This window comes from Triticum urartu, chromosome 1, assembly GCF_003073215.2.
Source record: "Triticum urartu cultivar G1812 chromosome 1, Tu2.1, whole genome shotgun sequence".
Lineage (NCBI taxonomy): Eukaryota > Viridiplantae > Streptophyta > Magnoliopsida > Poales > Poaceae > Triticum > Triticum urartu.
In genome coordinates, this window is record NC_053022.1 from 142,796,991 (window position 1) to 142,813,937 (window position 16,947).

General features: G+C 41.5%; 1 protein-coding gene across 2 annotated transcripts; it reads left to right on the forward strand.

Annotated features, from left to right (window-relative positions):
- The first annotated feature begins 1,175 nt into the window (after nt 1-1,175).
- Nucleotides 1,176-6,839, forward strand: LOC125551972 (mannosyl-oligosaccharide 1,2-alpha-mannosidase MNS3). 2 transcript variants are annotated; one of them, XM_048715407.1, is made up of 7 exons: nt 1,177-1,421; nt 2,446-2,565; nt 4,227-5,182; nt 5,327-5,588; nt 5,739-5,936; nt 6,045-6,193; nt 6,302-6,839. In XM_048715407.1, exons 2-7 carry the CDS (start codon nt 2,554-2,556, stop codon nt 6,570-6,572), a joined length of 1,848 nt encoding a protein of 615 aa, XP_048571364.1. In that variant the 5' UTR covers nt 1,177-1,421; nt 2,446-2,553; the 3' UTR covers nt 6,573-6,839. The 2 variants fall into 2 exon arrangements, with proteins under 2 accessions (XP_048571357.1, XP_048571364.1); XM_048715400.1 differs by lacking the exon at nt 2,446-2,565 and having other exon boundaries at nt 1,176-1,421.
- The last annotated feature ends 10,108 nt before the right edge of the window (nt 6,840-16,947 follow it).

Consider the following 16,947-nt stretch of genomic DNA (forward strand, 5'->3'; position numbering starts at 1 on the left):
TAGGGTATTATCTCCACCGAAGAGAGCCAGAACCTGTATAAACCCTTGTGCGTACTCCCATCCATACAGTTCGATAGATACGATTGCCTCTACACACATACCCCTATAGTATCGTCAGGATTATATTCACCGCATGGAGGAAGCATGGCGAGGCAACAACAAGGGGATGAGCGGCACATGGTGGGATGAAGCCGATGAGGTGGTCGCGCTCTTCATCGCCTCCCTCTACCCCATCTTGTCTTGTTTGGTCGTTTCCTTTAACCCAACTTTGATTGATCCTATCGAATAGGTAACCAGGTGAAATGACCGGAGGGAAAAAATCATCCTAAAAAACCTAACGTGCGGGCCTAGACCTGGAAAAGCAAGAAAAAGTTCACTTTGTGTCATTTTATCTAGGTATCGGTCAAAAGTGTGTCAATTAATCAAAGAAAAGAAAAGCCCGCTCCCCTAAGAAAAGTCTAGGGTTCCTCTGCCTCCTGCAGCCGCCGGTCCGCCTGGTTTCCGGTGGCCTTAGAGCCATGACGACGCGGTGGATCCCGACCCTTGTCGGCGGGAGGGATCTGTTTCTAGATGTTCCTTCGAGTTTTGTTAGGTTTTGTGTGCTGCTCAGGAAGACGAGACGACAACGACGACGACTCTCTAAAGATGGAATAAGGTTCTCCCCGCCTAGTCCCGTCCGATGGACGTGTGAAGGTGTGTCTCCGATGGATCTGTCCTTGGTGGATTTGCTCAGATTTGATCGTAGTCCATCTACGTTGATGTGTCTTCAGGTTGGATATTTTCGATCTACGCTACTCCTCATCGACGACGGGCGTTGTTCTACTGTGCTAGTCCTATGGGGCCTTAGCATGACGACTTCCCGACTGTTTACTACAACAAGTTTTGTTCGGCTCCGGCGAGGAATAGAGGATGACGGTGGCGTGCCTTCGGCTCGCTTCAGTGCTTATAGTCGTTGCTAGGCGGTTTATGAATATGGATGTAATTTTTTATTATTTCTAGTGTTTGTTGTACTGCCATGACTAAAGATGAATAGAACGAAATTTTCTGGCAAAAAAAATTAATCAAAGAAAAGAAATGTGTGCTACTGAATCAAATCAAAGTCTTAAAAAAAGCGTGTCATTTTATCAAATTGCTCTAACAAAAATAAGAAAACAGAAACGAAGTGAGCAGTGGAAAACAGGAAAGACAAGAAACAACTGCGCGAGTACCCGTGCCGCCTGTCCCGCGGCCGCTTCCCTCCCCCTCCCACCCTCTTCCTTCCACCCGGATCTTGCGCGCGGCGGAGATAACACCGAGCCACCTCTTCAGCCCTCTCATCCGCGCGGATGAGCGGCGGCTCGGCCCCCCTCCCCTACTCGATGCGAGATGTGGATGGCGGCGCATACAACAACGCCAAGTTCCGCCAACGATCTCGCCTCAAGGTGCTTGTGATCCAGAGCCCTATTTCCTTTCGCAGTATTGGCCGGCAAGAGACCTGGTCTCTGCGGCAGTCACTGCGATGTTCTGGAATCGGTGCGCTGCGGCGATTAGACTCGCTTTTAAGTGATTCGATCGGTGTATGTTTATTCGAGGAGCTGAGAACCCGGAAATCTTGTTGGTTCTGAGGGGTTCGTGACCTCGGATCTGTGGGTTTACCTACTTCCCGTAGAGGTGCTGGAACGGATCGTACGTTTGGATCTCTGTAGCTTCGGGTCTTAGGTGCTTATTTTGGCTTAGTGATCTGTCTGAGGCTGCTAAATAAAATGAATGAAGTGGTAGATTTGTTGTGATAAATGATTGTGCAGCAAAGTTCACATTGTTGGTATATATTGCCCTAATCATCTCCATTGGTTTTGTCACCCTAAAAGAATCACACGGCATCGACAGGCATGGAAACTGTTGTGCTTTACCATCACTAGATTGCCAGTCAATTGAATCAAAGCGGAAACATCTTTAGTTGTTCATTATTGTTTGACTCGTTTGTATTTTAGTTTGTACTTGAACTATGCATAATTGTTCGCCGGTCTGAAATTGAGTTGGAGGCTGGTTATATGTCATGTTACCGCATGGAATTAGCCAAGATCACGATACCTCTAGAGGTAGGAATTTAAGGAAAAACAAAAACATTCCAGTATAGTTTCTAAAACTATATGGAAAACTATGGAGTTCGATAAAGTCAGTAAAGGCTTTCTCTCTTTTGTGTTCGATTTTGGCAGGCTGGTTGTATGTAATATTACGTTACTGCATGAAATTAACCAAGATCATCATATCTATAGAAGTAGGAAGTTTAAGCAAAAACAAAAATATGCAGTATAGTTACTTAAACTTTCTGGACAAGGACAACCATGGAATTCCGTAAAGTTAGTAAAAACGTCCTCTCTATTTTTAATGTTTAAAATCCCTGCATTTTTCAATATATTTTCCTGAATGTCCTTGATTTATAAATTTCCTGCAATATTCCTGTAGTCCCCCTAGGCACATTTGATAAAGGAGATAAGACATCCAGGTTAACTATCTTGGTTCTTGTGTCAATTATGTTCCAACATCACGATATGGTGCGGAAGTCGATCTGGGATGCCGGGACAGGTACATGGACAACCAATTGTTTTTAGGTTGTAGCTGGGTCACTTTATCTATAGAAGTAGAGAAGTTCAGGGAACAAGAAAAATATTCCAGTAAGTTACTATAAATTCGTAGAAAATTATGGAATTCGGTGATATTACTGAAGACTTTTTTCTATTTGTTATTTTCAAAATTCTAGTATTTTTTAAAAACCTTTTTGCATGGTTAAAAAAGTGCACACAGGTGTGCACTTTAAGTGTGCCTAGGCACTAGGCTACAGCAGAACGCCTTGCACTTAATCGTGCTAGGCGTGCGCTTAGGCGAGATAGGCGCTAGGTAGAGGCAAAACTAGGAATTTACACCTAGTGCTTTTTGCAACGTTGCTTTTTTTAAAGGCTCGTGTTTTCTCTCTCTAAATTTTCTTGAATATTCCCGTAGACACTCATAGGTACATTTGATAAAGAAAATAAGACATTCTTAAACTAGTTAACTATCTTGAGTCGATTATGTTCTAACATCTCGACATGTTACATAAGTCTATCTGGGATGACTAGGAAAATCTTTGGTAGGTTGCTACGTGCAGAGTACATGGAATTGGATTTAAGATTAAAGATTTCTAGCCTGTCACATGGTTGTTTATATTGAGCTCACGGTATAATTAGTTGCCCTTTTCGACTTAGCCCTTACTTTTATTGCTCCAATCGAAGGCAGTTAGTTAACAGAGGAACATTGCCATAGATGTCTCTGGTCACATTTGAGAAAGGAGATAAGATGTCTAATTTTGGTTTTTTATTTTGAGTCGGGCATGTTCCCATGTTGGATGGGTACATATGTATCTATGATGTTTTTTGGTGACTTGACTAACACGAGAAACATTATCTTGGTGGACTTTACCTAGGTGTACTTCTTTTTCTTGGTGATTACATATGGTGGAATACGTTGCCTTGGACTATATGTGATTTTCATTTCCTTGGCACTTACATGTAGTGGATCTCAATGGCTAGCGCCTTTTCCATCAATTTTGGTAGAATTAAGTAACTATAATGGTCGTGACTGGTGTAGGTATAGTTATGATGACCATGGCTGTGATTTGTTTAGGCACATCTATGATGATTCATCGGTTTGTGATCCACTAATAACAAGGGGCCCTACAATTCAGTGGCCATATATTTTTGTTTTTTGCGGGATTCTCTAGTCTAAACATGTACTCCCTCCGTCCCATAATGTAAGACGTTTTTTAACACTAGTGTAGTGTTAAAAAGTGTCTTATATTATGGGACGGAGGGAGTAGTTTCCGTCTGTCGTAGAAGTGCAAACACTGTTGTGCATGAGTTATTCAAATTTGGCTGTTTGTATCACCTGAACCACTGTGTGGAATGGGGGTCTGATGCACCAGCCCATGTGGCCGATTGTGTCGCGGGCGACCTGCCCAAGCACCGTTAAGTTTTAATAAAGCTATGCTTTATCTCAAAAAAATGTATTGTGTTTTTAGTATATTATAGTTACTTGTGTCTGTCCTTTCTTATGAGGGAGCATATTTATCCGAATTCACATCAGTTTCTTTCCTTGCCATGTACTCCATCCGTCCCATAATGTAAGACGTTTTTTAGCACTAGAATATGTATGTATTGTTGTTATGTGCTAATTAGTTCTTTCCTCTAAGGTTTTTTATTTCTCATGTGTAGATGGTTACCCAGGCTCTTATTTCTAAGAGCAGCAAATACCAATTTGGAAAATTCACCCTTGGGAAATTCTTGAGTCTTCTAATGGTTTCTGGCTTAATATACTTGCTTGCGCACAAAAGTTCGAAGGGTTTTGTATCTGGTGAGCTCCATGACAAAGAAGTAGAGAGTAGACATGCCAGTAAAGATTCTCCCACTATCCGTACATTCTGGAGAAAGCCACCAAGGCTACCTCCACGTCTTCCTCCAAATGAAATATATAAGAACAGTTCAACACTTCACCACCCCACTTCATCTGAATGGACATCCAGGCAGAAGAAAGTTAAAGAAGCATTCGAACATGCATGGTCTGGCTACCGAAATTATGCGATGGGTCATGATGAGCTTATGCCTTTGAGCCGCAGAGGTGTAGACGGATTAGGAGGTCTAGGTGCTACTGTTGTGGATTCTTTAGACACTGCAATAATAATGGGTGCTGACGATATTGTGTCTGAAGCATCAAAATGGATTGAAGACAACCTAATGAAAAAGATCAGCGAGAAAGGGCAGGTCAACTTATTTGAAACCACTATCCGTGTCTTGGGAGGGCTTCTTAGTGCATATCATTTGAGTGGTGGAGACCAAGCAGGAGGAGGTGATTCTGGGATAGCAGTAACACCTAACAAGACTAATCCAGATCGTCTTCTGGCAGTCTCAAAGGATTTAGCAGACAGATTATTGTTAGCTTTTACATCAAGTCCATCGGCTATACCTTTTAGTGATGTTGTTCTTCGTGATCGTTCTGCACATGCATCCCCTGATGGCTTAAGCAGTACCTCTGAGGCTACAACATTGCAACTGGAGTTCAGTTACCTTAGCAGAATATCAGGAGATCCAAAGTATGACTCAGAGACAATGAAGGTGTTAGAGCATATGCGAACACTCCCAACAGTGGAGGGTTTGGTGCCTATTTATATTAAGTATGTATGGCTTCAACCCTTATGTATCTTGCGCGACTATGTAAACTTTACCTGTCATCATATTATATTGCATTTTCCTATCATCAGAAGCATTAAATTGTAGAAGAAATGGCTATGTTCTCATTCTTGCCTTCTTGTATGCAGTCCCTACTCTGGACAGTTTAGCGGAGAGAATATTCGACTAGGGTCGCGTGGTGACAGTTACTATGAGTACCTATTAAAAGTTTGGATTCAGCAAGAAAATTATCGTAACACTAGCTTGAAGTATCTATTTGAAATGTATACGGAAGCAATGAAAGGGGTCAGGCATCTTCTTGTTCGGAAAACTACTCCAAATGGGCTAGTTTTTGTTGGGGAGCTTCCCAGTGGACGAAATGGTGCTTTTAGCCCTAAAATGGATCACCTGGTATGCGACTCATCATGCATCTACCACTTTTTCTCTCTAATGAGAACCTCCTCATTTTGTAATACTTCTTTTCCTGAATAACCTTTTTGACCCTAATTTTGATGCACACTAGTTTTCCTTGAGAATTAATGTCATGTCTTCATTCTGTAGGTTTGTTTTCTTCCTGGCACCCTTGCTCTGGGTGCAACAAAGGGTATCACTAAGAAAAAGGCTCTTGAAAGTAATCTTCTAACTAAGGAAGACATAGAAAATCTTCAGCTTGCTGAAGATCTGGCTAAAACTTGTGTTGAGATGTACTTTGTGACTTCTACTGGACTTGCTCCTGAAATTGCTTATTTTCACATTGAGGTAAGCAATTCACTGAGCTATGGAGTATCTTGACATACTCTTGAGCTATCCACATAACATTTTATTTTTCTTATATTTTAACATCTTATTTGGGTCTGGATGTTGCAGGGTAATCCTGAAGGTGGACCTGATGGTGGGAACAAAAGTTCTGAATATATTAGTGACATCATAATCAAGCCTCTTGATCGTCACAACCTTTTACGCCCAGAGACTGTGGAATCCCTATTTGTTTTGCATAGAATCACAGAGGATCCAAAGTAAGATTTTGGGATATTGTATAACCTTCAGGCTGCCTACTTTTGTGTTGCATCATGCTAGCTGTTGTTTACTATTACTGTTATAAAAAAAAGCTGTTTTGTGCACAGGTATAGGGAGTGGGGTTGGCAAATTTTTCAGGCCTTTGAGAAGTATACAAAAGTTGATTCTGGTGGTTATACTTCACTGGATGATGTCACAAGCCTACCTCCACCTAGGAGAGACAAAATGGAAACCTTCTTCCTGGGGGAAACATTGAAGTACCTGTATTTGCTGTTTGGTGAAAGTAATATTCTTCCACTGGACAAGTATGTATTTAATACTGAGGCCCACCCACTTCCGGTCATTCGGTCTGTGGTACAGGTTTCTAATACCGTATAGCATCAAATGTATCACTGTTGTACTTAGTGTACTAAGATGAGAAAGGTTAACTAACAGAAATGTGAGAAATCTTAGAACTTTGTTTTGGACAACCAGGCTGAAACAATGAGTAGCTTTCTCCTTTCTGGATGTTTGTGCTTGTGCCACAGGTGGTTCAAGTGGCAAGAAAATCGTTCTTGGAAGCAAAGCTCAAATATTTGTCATCTTCATAGTTTGATACAGAGATCTGCACTTGTATTTATTGGAAGATCATATATCTTCTCTAAACTGTGCAATCCATTCCAATTCTGAAATTACTTCATGGCACCACCAAGATTTTTATCTTTGTTATATCTACTATCATGTGTCAGCCGTCTAACCTCATATAATGTCCCACCAAGTTGGACTATGCCTACCTGGTGAGTGAAACTATGGCTCTATATCTTATTATTATCTCCAGTTGTTGCTCATTCCTAGCCCTTTTTGTACATGCTTCTCGTTTTTATTTGTTGTATTATGGTGGGTACTTTAAATGCTTGGTTCTAAAAATATTTTGATATCTTCAAACTGGATAATCCTGATTTACATCCTTCATTAGTGGCCACCAAAAATAGTTTTTTTTTGCGGGTGACCAAGAATATTTGTTACTATAACTTTATGATACCCTAGTTCAACAGTTATCTCTTGATACCGCTGACTGCTGACTGCTGACTGTTTCCAGTTTTGAAATAGCAAATCGTACTAGTTTCTGCCAATTACATCATTTTGTCATTCAGTTCTAGTGCCAGATTTTGATTATATTTCATAAAAGAATGTTTTGTGTCTCCCTGCATTTGTATACCATACAATTTCTTGGTACTGATCAGCCTATTCTTTCTAAGATTTTATCAGGCGTCCGAATTTCATTTCCGCATGACCTGAAGTAAATGAACCATGTGTACCATCTTGATAATAGTTTTGACTTGTGATAGGATAATCTAGTGTTCAAGCTGTGTTGTTTGTTCATCATATGCATTTAAACAGAATAAGTATTGTGATATATACAACTCTCAGATTTGGCATGCTTGTACTTCGCTGTTTATGCCTGTAATAATGACTGGAAATTCTTCTGCTGTCAGATTGTTGAATATTTTATGGTGCTGATGAATTCGTGGTTATGTTTTGTCTCCATTTTCCAATTTGCATCACTCTAATTTTCCATTCTTGCACCTTCGTTAATAGTTTTTTTTTTCATGACTTCATGTCTGCCATGGAATTTTGACTTCCAGTTAGCCATTAACTCTGTCCATTGCAGGTGTACCTTTTGTCTCAAGAGAACTGCCCATGCTTGTTTGGAAAGATATTAGTGATAATAACATGGATAAAATCTGTAGAACCAGACATGCAAGATTTTTTCACATAGTTGCATGCTTTTGACACATCGATCACAAATTACGCCTTTAACAAAATTTCATTCAAGTTAACAAACTTGAGGTCAAGCACACACATGTCAACGATAGATGCAAGGGCTTATTATTGTCAGTTGTTAGTAAGCTCACTGCTTCTTGCATCAATTCCCGGAGTACAATTATTTAAACTTTGTGTTTGTGCTGAAAATATCATTGACCATATGTGCTGAAAATACCACTGAACCATAACTTCAGTTGGCAAACATGCATTAACAAGTCATCATTTTATGAATTCTTGCCTTTTTTAGTGTCAGAAGGAACTGCCATATTACCTACCAATAAACTAGCTTTGAGCAACAATTATTTTGTATTTACAGTGCAGACGAGCTCTTGATTGAACAGGTCAAACATTTAAATTCAATTGGAATTTCAGAAAAATGGTTAGTACTCGAGTGAGGTCACTGCCTTCCACAGCACAACCATCTCTATTCTTCAAAGTATGGAGAAGTGAGGTAAAGGACTGTCGGGCATTTTCGTAAGAAAGAATTGTCTGGTTCCACAGCTCTTTGATTATGGCTTATCCAGTTTGTTCTAGTGAACAGTCTGCTAACTACTCGTACTTAACTGTAACTCTTTGAAATTTTGTGAGCAAGATAAGTTCTCATTCGTGGCTGTGTCTTAGACTAACCAAATTGCCTGAGTACACGGAAATGCTTTAAAGATAAAATGATTCCACCGCCTTAAACAACTTTCCTGTCTCTTGATGTACTGATCTCTTCCATGTGTACCAGCCGTTTGGCTTGTCTAGGACAGACCTTTAGAATGTTAACTGGCATTCAGTTTTGCTCGTAGAATTACATGGCCTTGTCATTAACTGGCCATCATCCAAGAATTTTGGGAAGCCTTCATCCAAGAGTTATTGGACTAGCAAATGCAATGTCACTGGTCCTTGAAAGAGCTAACAATTGCCAGTAATAGTTTAATGATATTAAATTACTGTGAATTGGCAATTATTTTAGTAAATGTTTTTTTTTGCGGGGGCTTAGTAAATGAATCGGTTGCTTTGAAGAACTAATAAGTACTCCCTTCGCCCGGAAATACTTGTCCGAGGAATGGATGTATATAGATGTATTTTAGTTCTAGATACATCTATTTGTATCCATTTCTATGACAAGTATTTTTGGACGGAGGGAGTATGGATAAGGTATACAAACGTTGCCTTGTAAGTGTAAGCATGCTACATTTGCAAATTATAACCGCCCTGCAATTTTTCTTCTAATTCCTGCAACTAACAGGTGATTGTTAAGTTCTTGAAGTCGATTTGTTTTGAATGTGGCGCAACTGTCATGCTGATACAGAGGACGTGTGTTAGAGAAAGAAGTTGTATCGTTTAGTATTGGAGCCCTTGATTTGTCATACCGTGGCCCGTGCTGTAGATGACAGCCATTGATTTGTGTCACCCGCAAAGCAGAAATAAACATCGCTACTCTATCTTGCGGTGCACCGTGACTTGTATTTATTGCTAGTCCCCGTGCATATGCATTTAGGTACTTATTTTTATTTTGAAAACTAGCACTCCCAAAACTACTGCATTGTAGTATTAGTCTTCGAAAGGAGTTTAATCATTCTGTAGTTGTAGTCAATCCAATGTTTAGCACTAATTCTATTAATTATCTCTGGCCCTTGCTTTACCTTGAAATTACAATCATCTATCTAATAATGCTATCGTGTCCGAGAAGCTGAATATCACGTCTCATAATACAGGCCTGGTTAGACCATCTGAAATAAATGCAAATACATGAAACATGATATAAATTTCTATATCATCCAAATAAACCGTGGAACAAGAATGCGAGTAGGAAAACATATCACTAGGAGATGAATGTAGGTGTTTGACACATATACTCGAGCTTGAAGAGTTTCTACTCCCTCTATTCCTAAATATTTGTCTTTCTAAATATTTCAACAAGTGATTACATAGGAAGTAAAATGAGTGTATTACACTTTAAAATATGCATATATACATCTGTATGTGGTAGTTCATTTGAAATCTTTAGAAAGACTTGTATTTAGGAACGAAGGGAGTATTAAGTAATCGCCTTGATCACTTGCCATGATCCTACCGAAGTATGAAAATTGAGAAACACAACAATGCTGTAGATGTTTTGAATCCTGAGAATTGTATAAAAAGTTACAAAATGTCTGGTTTGTCTAGTGATACGCAAACAATCACCGTGGTGGTTTTTGTGGGATTTGGTTTTAATTTTTTTGAAACAATGCAAAATATTTGGCATTTCGTTGATTAAAAGGTTTTAGACAAGACCTACAAGTAAAATGAAGTATGTTCTTGCAACATTACAATACCCGAATGGTAAAATGAAGTATGCTCTTGCAACATTACATTACCCAAATGTTTTGTGCCCGTCAGGGCCCAAAGACACATCTCCTCTTTAATCTTGTTGATAACAACCATTGGAGGTACGATGGTGTCGCGAAAGATCCTAGCATTGCGCTCTGATCAAATCTCTCATGAAATGAGCATCATCAAGGAGGCAAGCGCCTTGGTAGATCCATGATAAATCTGAAGGTTATCGTTACATCAATCTCTCACAGATACTTCAATTATTCTACTTATATTCAGTCAATATTGTTACAATTATACATAACTGGCCTCTTTTGGTTCATAGGATAGGATTATCATATGAATAGGAATCTTGTAGGAAATGAGATGACATGTATCTCAAATCCTATGAGTAGGAATAGAAAACAAGATGTCATTTGATTGACACCAAAGGAATTTTTTCATTGAGTCTAGGCTCTTTTTTATTTTTCTATGAAATGTGAAGGATAGGAACCAATCCTATGTAAGAATAGCAATCCATTCCTATGAACCAAAGGGCTCTAAAGGAAAAAATTCTATAAGAATCCTATCCTCTAGAATTCCTATGAAATTCCTCTAAACCAAAGGAGGCCTAAATATACTAAGTCATATGTATTTTTAATTTGGTTCTCGTGTTAAGAACCTAAATTTCCATCCACCAATTCCCACATCAACGTGTGGGGTATCCTCTAGTTAAGATAACATCTAACTATAGCATTAAACTTTTGAGTTCTGATAGCCCCTCATGCAACCGTTCATAAACTTAGGGTTTGGTAATTTCTTTTACTCCAACCACACATCATAGATAAAAATCATGCAATGCTCTCCCTAGGTCCATAAAGATGAAGTGATGTTTTGGTCCCAAAGAAAAGATTAAGTGATATGCGGTCAACATTCACATATCACCACTAGAGAATTACACCACAATATAATATAAAATACGTGAACTTTATTCGATTTCACATTATTACTAGTAACTAGGTTTTCTCATGTCTCAAGAATGTAAAGGACTGCTCACAAGATATCATATGGTTCATGACTAGTTATGATGAATATGATTAACAATCTGAACATATAAATCTTTCAGTAAATAAAACTTCTAAGCATCAACTACAGTTAGTAATCAACACCAAAAAAGTAAGGATATGATACAATAGTTCATAGATTGAAAGCAAGTATTGGAGATGGATGACACCGATGATGGTGCTGTTGTTGATGATGATCCCCACAATGAATGGAGAGTTGGTGATGTCGATGGCTTTGAATTCCCCCTTCTAGAGGGCAAGGATCCTGGAGAAACAACCCTCCCAGAGCAGAGAAGTGCTCGCCTTTGTTCCGCCTCGCAAATTGCGGCGAAAAAATCCCATAAAATCCAGGATGACGTTTTAGGGTAATACAAAGTCAATGGGAATTGGAGCTAGCCGAGCGAACTCCCGTGGGCCCCACATGACCATAGTTCAAAAAAGCGCTAGGCGTTAATTGTGCGTTTTACCACCGCCTTGCGCTTTACTTACCAAATCGCATGCTTATGCGCAGTTATGCGCGATGCGTTTTGCCAACGCCTAGAGCCTAGGCGCGCTTAAGTGCGCCTTTTTTAACTATGCACATGACTACACCACATGGCCAGGGTTGCCAGTGTGGCTCTCTTCTGGGATAGAATAATAATTGTCATATTTTCTGCATTTTTTGGGTCTTCGAAAAATGCTTTTCTCCACTAGTCCTTATTTTGCCCCTACTCCGCAGCTTTCTGTAATTCCCCTCCCCTAGCAAATCATGCAAAATTGAGAGGAAAAATGTATTAGAGTTGAGTTATAAAGTGCAAAATATCAATAATAAAAAGAGATTTATAACAAGAAATAGCGATGCAAAATGGAAGTATCAGCAAGTCCCGGACGAAGGAATGGATCGGTAGGAAGAGCCTCCTATCGAGGAACTAGGTCAACAACACCTGCTCATCAGGGCATGATGCAGGCCCCATATCAGTTGGGTGAGGGGGCTCCACCCCTCCGCTGGCAGGATGCCCTTGGCGGCGAAATTGGTGAGGATCGTTGTTGTCACGACGGAGGACAACTAGTCTCCTCTTTGCCAGTCGATAGGGACAGGGGCCGAGGAAGAGATAGCGGAGGCTTTCGCAAGCTCCAATCTCCGTCTTGGTGGCCATAGCGATGGCGCTTTGCTTTTGAGAGGTGGAAGATTTGAGCGAGATTGCTCGAGCGTGGAAGAATTTTGTAGACGTGGCTTTGGAGGGAGAAGAAGATATTTTGGGGAGGAATGCTTTCTGTCGCCCCCACTCCACCTTTTAAATGACTCTAAATCCAACCGCCAGCAATTACGACCATACGAAACAGCCGACAACGCAGTACCCACATGGTAATGGAGGCGCCATCATCGCTCTTTCCTTCACACACTACCCCGTTAGTCGGTCAGAACTTGCAATAGGAACAAGCCGAGGAGATAACCCTCTCTTACTGGTCGAATTTCTGCAATCAATGTGATTGAGTGATTTGACAACTCACTCAAAGATTGGTTGTGTCGTCATCCACAACGACAACGACTCAACTTATTTTCAGTCGGGTAAAGTCAGACCCGACTATGTCAACTCCGAGTCGATCGTTCTTCGCGAGTTCACGAGGAAATTCTAAGTGGCTTTCCACTCGGAGTAGATCCATTCTGCACTTGGATGTTGATAGTCCACCTCCATGAGGTTATCAGTGTAATCAGCAACACCCTTGACAAGGGGTGAACTCATTATCCTTCGTGGCATTTGTTGGACTCTAACAAAGAGCCAAATGCTGAAATCCACATGTTTGGATCTGATTGGTATGTTTCAATGCTCCTCGGGGATAATGACTGGCATCTCTATGCGAGAATTAGTCCAGGCATCAACTTCATCACTCATATTTTATGATACACCCTCAGTTGGGCCGCTAGTCAACCTCTTCCGAGAGATGACCGAGTATCATTGAACCTTTCCATGACTTGTTTCAGCTTATTGTTTCCATAAGTTTTCTCTTTGTAGTTTGCCAGGGTCTCTTTCAGAGCAATTTTGCAGCATCTCGAGTCTGAAAGTCGATCAAATCTTCTTCTAGAGAGGACACAACCGGTTTTTATAATGAGACCCTGGCAGATTGGGGGGCTATTGACGAGGGAATCCCCACCAGATAGGCCCATGACGACATACAACCCAACTAAAGTCCCATGCCATTGATGTAAAGGTCTAGATAAATATAGTAGCATGGGGTGGCGGCCGAGTCAGAGTGGGGTACCTCTCGGGGCGGATTTCTCTAGTCGGGTGCAGCGTGGCAGTTGGGCCCCGTTAGTCGGGTCTAGAAGCAGGCCAATGGCCAGACACATTGATGGAGGCATTAAAGGAAGGCGTCCACTCGTAATTAACTAAAACCGGCACTACCTTATAATGATTAGAAACAACTGACAACAATAAACCGTTACTCTTAGCTTTAACACAAGTCGTTGTAGCTCCTGTTTTCATGGCGCACTCTATATAAGCCATGGCAGGGGCGCTGGGTTGAGGATCCACATCATTTGTAACCATTCTTATACACACGAGAGAAAAGAGCACTAACATGAGTAGAGTATTACTGTTCAATATCATGCAAGGTGAATTGGCTGAATAGAGATTCTGTATTGCGAGGAAGGAGAAGTAGAGGATTAGTGGGCCTGAGACTAATACAACTCTAGACTATAACCTATACATGACTTTACAAAGGTTCTGCCATTAACAGCCCCCCCTCAAACTGAGTTTGAAAGTGAAACCTATGTTGATCTCTAGTTTGAGCCTTTGTGAAAAAATCTGCAACTTGAAGCTCTGATGAGACACACTTGAGATTAATAGTTGATTGTTGGCAATGAGACCGAGAGAAGGAGGCATCCACACCAATGTGTTTGGTCAGCTCATGCCTCACTGGATCATTAGTAATCAGAATGGCAACAATATTGTCACAAAGAAGAGTTGAATCAGAATTGAAGAAGAGCCGATCCTCAACAAAAGAGGCACCACGAGAAAGGTGAATGCGATAAGCAGAAGGACCATAACAATGGTAACCCTTATGCTCAAGACTGTATCCAAGGAAAACACACTTAATAGATTGTGCAATCAACTTGGTACGCTCACGAGGTGCTGGAAGAACATAGAAAGTACAACCGAAAACACGAAGATGGTCATACGTGGGAGGAGAACTTAACAAAAACTCACCATGACACTTGCTCCGAATATGAGAAGATTGTTGCACATTGATAAGGTAGATTGCAGTTCAGATAGCTTCACCCCAGGAATGAGTAAGGACAAAGGAAGAAATTAGAAGGGTGCAGGCTATCTCAATAATATGGCGATGCTTACGCTCAGCAACACCATTCTGAGCATGAGCACTAGGACATGAGATCTAAGGGAGAGTACCCTTGGAATATAGGAACTCATGAAAAGCAATAGATAGATAGCCCCCTCCCCCCATGACTCAGAACAAAAAGCAGAATAGCACTAGAGACCTGAGTATGGATCACACACACACAAAGCCTGGTATATAGAAATCAATTAAGAACGATGTTTCATAGAATATACCCAAGTATATTGAGAGTAATCATGAACAAATATAACATAATGTTTGTGACCACCTTTCGAAACAAAGGGAGAGGGACCCCAGACATCAGAGTGCACTAAATCAAAAGGATGACTAGAATAAGTAGTGCGGGAAGAGTATGGAAGTTGTATCTGTTTCCCTAGCCTACAACCCTTACAGTGGAAACCAATACCTATAGGAACACGACCCAAAACACCCTGTTGAACAAAAGTGGATAAATGAGAACCACATATGTGACCTAAACGATGGTGTCACTGGGCAAAGAAAATGACGAAGTGGAACTCGATGTTGATGCATCAGACGGAATCACATACTTGGTGGAAGGTGAAGGAAGGTGCAAGTAGTCAAGAACGGAGATGGGAAAGGATCCTCTATGTCGATTGGTAGTTCCAATGATCCTCTTGCTCTGACTATCCTACACATAACAAAAGGATAGATTCATGGAAAACAGTGGAACAAAAGAGATGGGAGAAACATAAAACTTAGATGTGGGAAGTTGAAAGGATCGATATGGTTGACTAGAGGGGGGGGGGTGAATAGGCAACTAACAATTTTTAGCTTTTCTTTAGCAATTTAAACTTTGCATCAAAATAGGTTGTCTAGATATGCAACTAGATGAACAACCTATATGATGCAACACGAATAGGAACACAAGCAAGCAAGATATATTAAACAAATAAGCTACACAAGTAAAGGCACGAGATAACAAAAAGTGGAGACGGTGGAGACGAGGATGTGTTGCCGAAGTTCCTTCCCTTTGAGAGGAAGTACGTCTCCGTTGGAGCGGTGTGGAGGCACAATGCTCCCCAAGAAGCCACTCGGGCCACCGTAATCTCCTCACGCCCTCACACAATGTGAGATGCCGTGATTCCACTATTGGTGCCCTTGGAGGCGGAGACCGAACCTTTACAAACGAGGTTGGGGCAATCTCCACAACTCAATTGGAGGCTCCCAACGAGACCATGAAGCTTCACCACAATGGACTATGGCTTCACGGTGACCTCAACCGTCTAGGATGCTCAAACACCCAAGAGTAACAAGATCCGCAAGGGATTAGTGGGGGGAATCAAATATCTCTCGGTGGAAGTGTAGATCGGGGCCTTCTCAACCACTTCCGAGCAAATCAACAAGTTTGGTTGGCTAGGGAGTGAGATCGGGCGAAAATGGAGCTTGGAGCAATAATGGAGCTTTAATGGTGGAAGAGGTAAGTCAAAGGAAGGGAAGAAGACACCCTTTTATAGTGGGGGGAACAATCCAACCGTTACCCCCCACTCAGCCCCGCAGAGAGCGGTACTACCGCGGAGGCAGGGCGGTACTACCGCTCATAAGCGGTACTACCGCTACCCCTCAGCGGTACTGCCGCGCTAGAAGAGAAGGGCGGGCTGGGACCCAGAGCGGTACTACCGCGGAGCAGGGCGGTACTACCGCTCACAAGCGGCACTACCGCCACTACTACCGCAGCTAGTACCGCAAAACCCGACACGAGAAAATGCGCCTCGAGTCGAGGCGGTAGGAAGCAAGGAGCCGCAGTGGTACTGCAGCTGAGGCCATCAAGCGGTACTACCGCTCCGAGGAGCGGTACTGCCGCTTAGTGAGCCTCACGGTACTACCGCTGTGGCCTGCGGTACTACCGCTGGGTCCAGGAAAAGACACACAGGGAAGAAAAGAGAAGCTCCAGTGAGGTGGAAAGAAACGGTGGGTGTGAGAAGGACGTGTACGTGTTGATTCCACCCAAACCATACCGAAGCAGATCCCCTCTTGATAGTACGGTGACTACTACGAAACTTAGTCCACCAACAAAGTCACGAAAGAAGCTACACCGTCTTGAGTAGAGCGCCGAGGGGAAATAATCGTTTCGTGCCGAAGGATGAATATCTGAAAGAACTCAAAGCACCCGATTAGTCCGCAAATGCATTGTCATCAATCACCAAAACACCGTAGGGATAAATATGCCCTTACAATCTCCCCTTTTTGGTGGATTGATGACAATACGGATTTGCACAGAAAAGAGTAATGACATAGAATGCAAGAGA

Coding starts and splice junctions, on each gene's coding strand:
- LOC125551972 (XM_048715400.1), top strand. CDS start 1,326: ATGAGCGGCGGCTCGGCCCCCCTCCCCTACTCGATGCGAGATGTGGAT. Junction 5,183..5,326: donor TTGGTGCCTATTTATATTAA/GTATGTATGGCT, acceptor TCTTGTATGCAG/TCCCTACTCTGGACAGTTTA. Junction 5,589..5,738: donor GCCCTAAAATGGATCACCTG/GTATGCGACTCA, acceptor TTCATTCTGTAG/GTTTGTTTTCTTCCTGGCAC.